Below are 12,251 nucleotides of genomic sequence, written 5' to 3' on the forward strand. Positions count from 1 at the left end.
CTCCAGTCTTCCATTGCTCTGTCCCTTTGCAGTGTCTTCTCCCTTCCCCACTTTCAGATAGCTAGTATCCACCTTCTTTCTCCCCAACCATCCACAAAAAATAGGATCTAGAAAGGCTTTAGGAGCTTACTTTAAAGTACCCTCTTTCAAGGCCACATGTATATTAAGCCTTAATTCTTATTGGGCAAAAGAAATCTTTGTACAGAGATTTCAGCTATTCCTGAGCAAGTAAAATGGGGAAAGGTCAGATGAAATATCTATAGTTTTCTTGAAACCACTCTACCAAGTAGGCATCTGGTCAACCTGAGTGTAAGGTATGCTGTAGTAGTAACAGAAGTCAATGAAAAACATCAACATAGACCTTAAATTATATTACTTTTGTTAGTCAAATCCAGGGTTTGGTTTTTTTATCTCTTCTCAATAATAAAATTTCATATTTTGTCATTTGTAAAGCCAGATGGCATTTATAAGAGAGAAGCAGAAATATCCTTTCAGAAGTAAATATGGTTATGTCTATGCTAAATCTCATTTACTATATAGTATTAATAAATGTATTCCTAACTAATAAAGTAGATTAATACAATAGCAATGTCTGTACAATCCATGACTCATTGAATTTTCTCAGGTGGCTGGAGCTAAAATAAAAATTAATCAAAAAAGTGGAATGGTTCCCAGTCCACCAAGACTGCCAGACTGCCAGGTGTAGACTAATAACCTGATCTCATTTTCAAGTTGCACACACATAAAAAAATAGACTTATGACAGTCATGAATGGCCACTCTTCCACTTAACCTCTAAAAACAGTTAGTGTAATCCCACTTTTGCTTTGAAATCGTGGGTTCCTTCAGAATAAAGCATCTAGAGACAAGAAGTGAAGAGAAGTAAGTGTTTCAGTGTGACCTTTGGAATCTAGGAAAGGATACAGCTGCCAGCCTTTCTCCTAATGCCCAATGATTATAAAACCTTTGGGAGGGTACGATGAGTAATCCTAGTATAGGCCTGCTCAGGTTCACAACTTTTTTTCATCGTCAGCTGCATTTATTAATTTTATTGTCTATTGGACAGGTACCCATAGCTTCCCATTCCAGGAAATATTGAGTTCATCATCAGAAGAATACCATTATATTACACATCTGTAGGATTGATTTTTCAAATGCTACATAAACTTTATGCTTTGGATAAGAGAGAATTGGAGAGAGAAAGATTTTCGATGGCATTGTCTCTTACCAGTGCTCCATCATGTATATCCAATTTTATGTACGCGTATATTTATTTTCTTCTTCTGTAAATGTAATAACCACCTGTAAAAATCAATTCAGTACCTTTAAATCCATTTAAATTAGTAAATAAAGTTAGGACCTTCCAGGCTTCTAAGAAATTTCTGCTAATTCTCACAAATATTAATTGGTTTTTAATTGCTATATAAAAAAATAAAGCAAAGGCCACTAGTTGACTAACCTGTTTTTTTTTTTTAATTTTAATTTTTCCTCTAAGCATTTGCCAAATGCCCCAATTCAAATGCATAAATCTATGGCAATTCTAGAATTCTTAGGTTCCCCAAAGCACTTTGAGAAATTCTCATCTGATATGGATTTGGATCTTCATAGCTCTTCAAGGTAAACATGGGTGCCTCTAAAGAAAGGAGAGCTTCCAGAGCTTTGGAAGCCTAGACAAAAAAAAATTCTGTCAAATGACTTTGGAACATCATGACTTTTCTCCATTTGCATTGTGTTATTATTCTTTCTTTGGTTACTGTGGGTTCCTGAAGTCCCAAAGCTATCTGAAGGTTAAGGGTCATTAAGTGTCAGAGTGTATCTGTATATGGGATCCCTCAGAAGCTCAGCATTGAAGAAGTGCTGTCAAACCTCAATATAAAGAAAGAATCCTCCCTCCCCCTCATCACATACATACATATTTATACATCTAAGCTTGCTTTTTATTATCAACATCTAAGAACTCAGTCTTCCAATTATCATCCCACTGAGTATATACAACAATATTAATTCATACCCAAGAGACTATCTACTAGAAATCTTCTCCAAATGATTCCCCTCACCCTGATAAAATTCAACTGAATCATGCTAATTGAGGGTCTGCTGGTGTTCTCCTTCTCATTTCAATGTGGAGAACATGCCAATGGAACTTTACCAAGCAAAAAAGTTTTGTTGTCTCTGCCTACCACAACTGTAAAGTCTGAATTTCTCTGGCAAAAAATATAACATAGTCAAATGACTCCAACTCACTGTTTTTAAGTTTCCCAGAAGAGGAATGTAGTTAATCTTTCTTCTTGAATCTGACTGGAAAAAGATGTTTGCCAGATCTTTAGCAATGTGCCAATCTACTCATGTTATATAGAGATAAGACTGGGCAGAGCTTACATGTCTGATTCAGACACAAGTATTTTGTATCTGATTTGCATACTAGTGCAAATGCAGAGCTATTAACCCTCCTAAGGCCCCACCTCCTTTCCTTCTTTGAAGGAAGTATAACATTCTTCAGTTAATCATATAAGATTATTATGTCCAAAATGACACAACCAAACAGGTAAAAATCGAGTCTTATTCAAATTATAGAAGTTTGATTCAATCTTGCCAAATACATATGAACGCAGGTTAAAGTGTCATGCATTTAAAGCTGGAAGTGTTGTTATTGGGGCAGCTAGGTGGCACAGTGGGGGGGCAGCTAGTTGGCAGTGGATAGAGCACTGGCCCTGGAGTCAGGAGGACCTCAGTTCAAATCCAGTCAGACTAGATACTTGACATTTAGTAGCTATGTGACCCTGTGCAAGTTGCTTTAACCCCAACTGAGTTGGCAAAAGAAAAAAAAGTTGTTATTGACCATTGGGTCCAACCTCTTTCTTTTACATATGATAAAACTGAAGCCCAGGAGGCTAATTTATTTGTCTGAAGTCACACTGCTAGTTATTGTCTGAGTTAAGGTCTGGTAGCAATTAAGAAAATTAATGAGAACTAGGAATAATGCAAGGTCTTAGACAAGTAGAAGTGAGTGAAGACAGCTTAAAAGAAGCAAATGGATGTCCTCGTCTTATTAGGAAAGGACTATCTCAGGTCATTTGCCAATGCAAGGATGTTCATGGGATGGATGATAAAGCAAATTTTTTTTTAATTAGAAGGGGTTTCTGGAGAATGATATAAGCAATTCCCTTGCATTAAGTAGACCAATCAGAACAATTGTTGAAGCAATTGTTATAAAAATTGTTATAATCTATATAAAGATATAGATACAAATGTTGAGATCAACACAAATGTTTGAAATTCTTAAATGACATTCGGAAGCCCCAGAGTCAGAAAAAGTTGAAAATGAAAATGCCTGTTGTCTTAGATCTGATTGGCAGAGCAAATAAGGGAAAATAATTTCATGAGCTATATATTTAGTGTCAATCATTACACAGCAAACTATCTTAGGAATTATTATAGATCAATGTGATAGAGTCGCATCATTCATCTTAGGCTCATAGATTTGAAGTGGAAGGGACATAGAGGTCATCAGGTCCAATATCTGTAGATGAGAAAACTGAAGCTTAGAGTTTATTATAGTCTCTATCTCTTTTTAGGGCTCCTTTCAAAATACCTTAAACCTGCATTATCATCTTTGTCCCTTAATGCATAACTACACAATGGAAGTGTGATGCTTGACTTTTCTTTCTCTGTTATAGCAGCCAGACATTTCAGCATATATATATATATATATATATATATATCTCAAATAAACAAATACCAATTATATAGAAAGTTAGAGAAAGTAATTTCCAGAGTGAGAAAACACTCCCAGAGAAACCACGGCAATGAAACTATCACCTCCCTGTTCCTGGACAATCTCTTGATTCAGCTTAAATTTGTAGTAGACTTTTTGGCGACATTATCAAACTGTGGACTCATATAGAGCTTTAAGTCCACCACAACCCTCATTTTCCATATGAGCTTCTGCCTAAGTATATTCTCCATTCTGTATTTGTAATATTGATTTACTGAGCCCAAGTGTATGACTTTGCAACTCTCACAGTTATATTTAATCGTGTTAGAAAGAGTTGATGCCTCTAATCTATTGAGGGTTTTGGGGGTTTTTTTGGGATCCTGATGCTGTCAGGTAATGTTAGGCAGATAGGTGACACAGTGAATAGAGTGTTAGTCCTACCATCAAGAAGACCTGTGTTCAAATCTAGCCTCAGTCATTTAAAAAGTATGAGATGGTGAGCAAATCACTTAACCTCTGTCTCACTTTCCTCAACTGTAAAATAGGGTTAATAGCTTAACCCCGTTGCCTAGACTAAATAAATAAATAAATGAATGAATGAATGAATGAGCGAATAAGCAAACAAATAAATAAATAAATGAGCGAATAAATAAATGAATGAATAAATAAATAAATAAATGAGCGAATAAACAAATAAATAAATAAATGATAGGTAAGTAAGTAAATAAATAAATAAGCAAGCAATTGAAATTATTTTTCCCCTCTTCATATTTTCAGAGATGTGTAAATTTTTAAGTAAAAAATATTCTACAGGGAGGAAATACATCATAAAACAACATAATAATGGTTTAAAGGTATTAAATATGTGTATAGAGTAAATATTTTTTAAAATACATGTGTATAGACATACAAGCTTGCATAAATATACACTTGAAAAAAATATATGAACTATTTTTTACCAATGTACAAGAAGTGGCCTAAAATGTGTCATCCATGAGACTGTAAGAAAAAAAGAGGTGGGTAGTTTATATATTGAAGTACTTGCTGGAGAACAGATCTAAGTTTGTTCTGTACAACTTGGAGTCAGTCAAAGGGCTGCCTTTGAGTACCTAGAGTGCCACATGTGGCCTTGAGGCCACAGGTTCCCCACCCCTGTCCTAGACCATTTCTCCAACCTATCATTATTGCAGCCCTTAGTCACCCTCCAGACTTTTCTTGCCTTGCCAAGCCATTTTTCTGTTCTGGCCTCACTTTCCTCCCTTAAAAATCCTTGATTTTGTAGCTAACCTTTTTAGTTTTAAACTGCCTTCTATTCTTAAATACGTTGTCCCTTTGTCCTATTGCTGCTCATCATTTTCCAAAGCCCAACCTTGAATTAATCTTAGCATCTGTCTTCTCTACTCCTAGGTGTGAATGCAGAAGGAGGAAGTCAAAATTGTGCGGACTTGCCCCACTCTAATTGCCACCCACCAATATTACTCATCGCTGATTGATTCTCAGTTCACTCCTCTTAATGTCTACTTCAAATCTCTTTTCTCCATAAAACCCCTTCTGCCTTTTCTTTCAACAGAAGACCTCAAGAATTATTTCACCAAAAAGGAGTTGATCGGTCAGAAGTTCTCATTTCTTCCCAATTCTACAATGACAAATCACTCCAAAATTACCCTCTCCTTCCTTTCCTCCAGGCTGAGAGATATCCCCTGATGCCTGAACACAGTAGTCTCTCTACTTGACTCCACCTTATTCTGACTCCTCTAGGAATTTGCCTATTTCCTTAATTTTTAATCTTTCATCATTCCTTATCCATTGACTCATTCCTAATTGTTCAAAAATGTGCTCCTTATCCTCAAAAAAAAAATCACCCTATCCTACCATCCCCTTAAGCTACTGCCCTATAGAAGATATCACAAAAGTATAGAATAGGACTGACTTTTGAGACAACCTATATAATCTCCTCCATTTCAGTCAAATTCAAAGAAAAGCTATTTACACTCAGCCTTTTTTTTTCACCTCCTAGTCATTTCTCAGACCTCATTACTGGCCTGCAACTGATTTCTCAGTTATCAATTATCTCTTAATTAGTATTTACTAATTGTTCTATTTCTTAGTCCTTTGTATATATATATTTGCTTCTGTAGCATTTGACACTATTGACCACCTCCTCCTAGACACCTTCTCCCTGGGTTTTCATCACACTTGTCTTTCATGGTTCGCTTCCTACACTTTTGGCAGCTATTTTTTAAATTCTTTTGCAATATTATTATCCTTATTCTACTCACCATGCATATGTGCATCACAGGGCCGACTTATTTGTTTCTCTACATCTTCTCTCTCAGTGTTCTCATTAACTCCCATATGTTTAACTGTCACATCAATGCTAATGACCCCAGGATTTATATTTTTTAATCCTAATATTTCTCCTGAATTCTACTTTTGCATTACCAATTGCCTATTGAAACAGCTAGATGGCACATCATATAGTGTGCTGAGATTGGAGTCAGGAAGACCTGAGCTCAAATAGTGCCTCAAATATTTACTAGCTGTGTGATCCTGGGCAAGTCAGTTAACCTCTGTCTGCCTCAGTTTTCTCAACTATAAAATGGGGATGATGATAGCACCTACATCCCGGGTTGTTGCTATGATCAAATGTAAAGCCCTTAGTATACTACCTGGCACATGGTAGGCACTTACTTAATACTTTTACCCTCCAAGTCTTATTGGATTTCCCCAACTGGATATCCTATAAGAATCTCAAATTTTATTCACTTAAAACATAATTTTTATCTGCCCCTCCCACCCACAACTTCCTACTTCTCTATTTTTTTTTTTAATTTTGGCAAGGCAATGGGGTTAGATGACTGGCCCAGGGTCACACAGCTAAGTAAGTGTTATATGTCTGAGATTGGTCCTCAGGTCCTCCTGACTCCAGGGCTGGTGCTGTATCCACTGTGCCACCTAGCTGCCCCAACTACTTCTCTATTTTTGATGAGGGCATCATTACCCTGTCAGTCACTTAGACAAACAGCTTTGGAGTCATTCCTGATTTTTCTTGACTTTTCCCCTTGCTAACCCTTCACATCCAACCAGTTGCCAAATTTTACCAATTCTATGTCCACCTTCTCTCTTTCATCTGATCTCTTCACCACTCTAGCTCAGCACTTCATTATATACCTTCTGGATTACTTCATTAGTCTCCCAAATGATTTGTATGCCTTGTGTCCCTTCCTTCTTCTATCTACCACACAGATGCCAAAATGTCGTTATTCTTAAAATTCAAGTCTGAGCGGGTCATCCCCCTGTACAAGAAATGCCAGTGACTCCCTCTTGTAAGCTAAAATGCAAACTGTTTCATTTTGAACAGTCACAATTGGGCCCCAGACCATCTTTCCAGGCTAATTACTCACTACTCTTTTTCACAAACTCTGTGTTCCCACCAAGTTGAACTACTCACTGTTCCCAATATATCACATTCCGTCTCTCATTTTTGTACCTTCCCATGCACTGTGCACTGTGCCTAGAAAACATTTCCTCTTTACCTCTTCCTTATAGAATCTCTACCTTCTTTCAAAAAATCAGATCTAGTTCTAGTTTTTGTAGGAGGTTGATCCTGAGCCCTCCAGTTAGTGCTCTTACTTATGAAATTATATTGCCTTTATTAGTTCCTTGAAGGCAGGGGCTTTTTCATTTATTTTTCAGTATATCACTGAGTTGTCAAGTCAAACATGTATTTATTATACTGAATAATACATCCACTGGAGTGTGTGTGTGTGTGTGAGTGTGTATGAGTGTTGGTCAGGGGAACTTTTGTTTTAATGTACTAAAATATCTCCCACCTATGATCCTGGACAGGTACCTTGATAGGAATAATGCAGGAAACTTCCAATTAGTCTCTGGTGACTTGAGCTGTGATGATTATTGATGCCTGAAAGTGAGGAGGATAGACTCATCACAAGGAATTCTTTCTGTCCCGTAATGTAGAAACAATGGTAGTATTGATTATGTCACTGTTCCCAGAGTAAGATGTGGAAAGTAGATTGAAGTGAAGTCCTCTTGTGCATAGTAGGGCAATTAGCAAGATATCTGGGATAGATAACTTGATAGGAAGTGAAACAGGGCTAAAATTTACCAGATATGAGTTAGGTGACTTTTCATTCATTCACCAATCAGAACAACTCAGTCTCAGGAGGGAATTAGGAAAGTTGAGCTAATTAACTTTCTTGAGGAATAGGAGCAAGGTCCATGGAGGTCTTGTCCAGAGACCAGTGTTACAAAGGAGGACAAAGGACAGGATAGCATTGGAACAGATGGCAATATGAAGTGGATTAGATGGCTAGATGTTCACACCAACATCTTTCTTAGCGTGATCTTCAATGTGTATCAATACTGAATTCAACAGAATTCAGGAATTCTACAGTAATCAATCTCTAACACAAGGAGCAAAGGTGAGAGGAGGTTGGGGAGAGAGGATGTTTTAAAAACAGAAGAGACCTTAGATATTACCTAGATCAACTTCCTCATTTAACAGACATCCCTTGACCATGGCATACTAAAAATCAAAGCAGTCCAAAAACCTTCAGTTGGATTCTTCTTCCATCTAACAGAGTACCAGATTGATCCAGTGTATATAAGGCCCATCCAGAATCACAGAATGTCGGAGCCCAAAGTGTCCATAGACATCATCTAGTCTAACACCTTCATTTTACAGATGAGGAATTTTGAGGCCCAGTGTTAGTGACTGAGGTGGCTTGGCCAAAGTCACACAGATATGAAAGAGCAATGCCAGTTTATCAACACAACTTTTCTCCTCCAAGTTCAGTGTTTGTTTCAGTATAGTATGCTAGGAATGAAGTTTGCCATTGGTATTCAAGGCCTGATAGCCTTTTTTGAGTATGGTGAATTTTTAACATTATTTTTTCCTAGACCTTTAGAATTCATAGAACTGTTGGGCTTCACGTGGACAAAGTTATTAACAGCAACATTTTGTTCTTGTCATAGCAAAGAATTAGAAAAATCTGAGTGCCCATCAATTGAGAAATGACTGAATAAATTATGATATATTAATATAATGGAATGTTACTCAGGCATTAGAAATGAAGGGAGAATTTCAGAGAAGCCTAAGAAGACTTATGTGAACTGAAGAACCATATTTTACACAATAGCAACAATAATGTAAAGAAAAACAACTGTAAATGATTTAAGAATTCTGATAAGTTCAATGACCTATCATGGCTTTAAAAAACTAATGATAAATCATGCTTCCCAGATTTTAGCACAGAAGCAATTGACTAGAGGTGCAGAATGAGGCATACATTTTGAGACATGGACAATTTGTGGTGTGGGATTTAAAATTAACTGGTCATTAGAATTGATTGATCATTAGTACATGGTGAGCTGACTGAGTCTTAATAAGTTTCCACTCTGTTTCATTGGACTTGATCAATCTACTATGTATTGGTTGGACTACTCATTGCGCGAGTTTGAGCTTGCTTAAGTAAACAGTTATGTACTCCACTCTTGTAGCTTGTCACCCACATTCTGCAAGCTGCCTGACAACATTAGCTACTGTGGAAAACAACTACAGGTGCCTTATTCTTGGTTTCCCTGTTATCAGTGCTTTCCAACTACAAATGTTCTAAATCCATCCCTAAGTACTATTATGTAGACCACAGGGCACCTATCCCTCCCTGGAAATTGCAAACTGCAAGACTTTCCAGGTCACTTTGGTCATAGGATGTTTAGACCAATTGGTGAGAAACTGATATGAGGGTACCAACCAATAGGAAGTGAGATATGTCTGTATTTAAATATAGTAACTGCACAAATGCTATAAAAGAGCTGATCTGCTTGTCAATTTTGTCTTTTGTAACTGAAGATCCCTTTTATTGGCAATTGTTAGCCTTGCTAATAAAATGATCATGCTCAGAACTCTGTGCCTCAGTTTCTCTTTATCATAGATTTTTATGTTTCAGTTGGTAACCTATATGAGAGTGAAGGACTCTAACCTCCCAGGGTACTTCTCCAGGGAAGGGAATTTGGACTCCCCCTTGGGTTTAACCTGAGCTAAGGTAAGTGGGAACCCTCATATTACTGGGGAAAGTCTTAAAGCTCCCGGTTGGGAACTCCCACAGACTGGGTGGAGAAAGTCATTCCATAAAAGCCTTTGGGAAGACCCTCTTATGGCAGGTAAAAGCCCATTCAAGGGTAGAGTAAGTCCTTCCCATTGGGGATGCCCTCATAAGGGAAATAGAGGCTAGCCTATAGTTTCCAAATTGGCAGAGTCTAGAAGGGTGGAGACAGTCCTCCTAGTTAGCAGAAACTTATCTCTCACTAATTCCCATACATCAAGCAAGCCTTTTTTTTGTTGTTATTTTATCTCTTTTCTTTATGTCAATTGGTCTGTCAATTGCAGAAAACTTCTTAAAGAGAGTGACAGAGGAAGACTTTACTACCAGGTATTCAAGAGGGAATTTTGTAAACTTCTATTAGGGCAAAAAGTTCAGCTGACAAATTACATGAAATCTCATATAGGTCCCTAATATGGCCCAAAGAAGTGATTTCTCAATTACTATAAACTAAAACTTTAAGGCTGCTCCTAAACTTTTTGAGTAAACTGATTAGAGATAAGGGGAAAAAAAAACCTTGCTAGCAAATACATGTATGGGTCTGTTTATCTGTGTTTCTGTCTTGATAATTAAACCAAACTTTTCCTATGGTCTGATCAATGAAAGGAAAATGGTATAGAGAGTAAAAACTTTCTGTAGAACTTTAAAAATCTTCAAAAAAGAGTTTCTCTCTCTGCCTTTCTGGCTTTCACCAACCTAGGAATGGGGTTGGGGTGGGCAGACAAGAGACAGATGAGAAGGCAAGAATCTTTGTTCCTCATAGCAAAAAAGCGATATTATGAACTAATCAGAGACCAAAGGTTGTTTTCTAAAAATCTCCAACTTGTGGTTGGCCTGTTTTTTGTAAAATTTACTTTTATCACTCTTTCCCCAGAGAGCGTTTACTGATTAGAAAAAGCTAACTGGAACTAGTGAATTCTCATAGTTTGCAGTATGACCACGGCCAAGAAGAAAGCTTGTTTTAAAATCAGAAAGTAACTGAAAAGTAAGTGAAATTTTGAAATACCACTATATTTTAAATCACTTGTTTAGGTAAATTAAAAACTTTGTGAACTTGTGCTAAAATCAGTGGAAGCAAAATTAGTTTAAAATTGTATTTCAGTAGGAGTGAGTCTATAATAAGTTAGGGTAAGAATTATTAAAGATAGACTTAAGCAAGAACATAGTATGAGAGAAAAGTACAGGAGTCAATTAAATGTGTACTCACTTAATATGGAGGGTGCTTAGATTAGAAAAAAAATCAAATTAAAAGAAGTATATGGCTTACAAATATTAGTACAAAATACAGATATTTTGAAAGAGCAATTTTTTCAAATTACTTCATTATTTCAATATTCATTATTTCAAATATTTAATGAATTCTTTGATTCATTGACTTGAGTATTAAAACACACAAAAATTTTATAGCATATAATTAGGATGCTTACAATGTAAAACAAGTATTTGTCACTTGGAAGTGTAATCTTATGTTTTCTAGAGCACAAACTTATGAAAGAAGTCATAATACTTTGAGGGAGAACAATCTGCTTTACTATCAAAGAGCCTAGTGAAACTGATATGTCAGTTTAAAAGTTTTAAAAAAGTGTGTAAGTATACTAGTATACGTAAGTCAAAGGTACTGTTGTTTAATTTACATTTATTTTAATTAGAAACAATTTGATGTTTACTGTTCATCACATCTCAGCAATTATAGTCTCAGTATCACTTTTCAATTTGTGGGGTTAAGAAATTTAGTAATATATTTAAAATAGTGAATTTTGACAAGTTAAAGTATGTGGTGAAAATAATAGACTCTTGGAAAAATTCATCTGTTATCATTACAGATTATAAATCTGGGTTCAATCTCGCCAAAATTTTGTTCTGAAACTAAATTATAGTTGTGGTATACCTGAGAATTCACTCAGTCTTCTTTATATGTAAAGAGGATAATAAATAATAGCACCCATCTCCCTGGGTTGTTGGAGAAATAAGAATATTCTAAAGTGTTTAGCATAATGAGCACTCTGTAAATATTGATTATTGTTATTGGGTTTTGGATTACATGACATATCAAAGGCAATAACATAAATAATTTTCTAAGAAGGATAAGTTAAGATTTGTCCGACTGCATAGATGAAATTTGACTTGAGAAGGAATTGAGATGTTTGGCATTTTGTTGAAAAGATATTCTTTAGGCTTGTAGTTTTTCTTGTATCATGGAATTGGGGGAAATATTAGATGTGACTAGAAACATGAGTTATCTTTTAATTAGGAGAATATGGCTTTTAATTATGTACCATTATGTGAAATTTCTCAAAAAAATTACAAAATACAGTTAGAAATGCCACTTTCTTATTGAGTTATTAAAATGAATGTGGTAATAGTCCTTTAAAAATTTTAATAATGAAGTGCCTTTTGCTTTAAAATGTAGAATTC

General features: G+C 35.9%; 1 protein-coding gene across 3 annotated transcripts in view; it reads right to left on the bottom strand.

Annotated features, from left to right (window-relative positions):
- Window positions 1-12,251, bottom strand: part of LOC110212839 (arylsulfatase F-like) — a 51,927-nt gene that overhangs the window by 38,816 nt on the left and 860 nt on the right. The window contains exons 2-3 of one of the 3 annotated variants that reach the window (XM_020992945.2): window positions 7,568-7,636; window positions 1,228-1,301 (exon numbers count right to left, since the gene is read on the bottom strand). In XM_020992945.2, coding sequence (XP_020848604.1) covers window positions 1,228-1,241 — 14 coding nt within the window. In that variant the 5' untranslated portion in view covers window positions 1,242-1,301; window positions 7,568-7,636. Of the gene's footprint in view, window positions 1-1,227; window positions 1,302-7,547; window positions 7,637-12,251 lie in introns of all 3 variants that reach the window. The other 2 variants (XM_020992944.2, XM_020992946.2) reach the window with 2 other exon arrangements.

Source organism: Phascolarctos cinereus, unplaced genomic scaffold, assembly GCF_003287225.1.
Source record: "Phascolarctos cinereus isolate Bilbo 61053 unplaced genomic scaffold, phaCin_HiC Scaffold_726;HRSCAF=1367, whole genome shotgun sequence".
NCBI lineage: Eukaryota > Metazoa > Chordata > Mammalia > Diprotodontia > Phascolarctidae > Phascolarctos > Phascolarctos cinereus.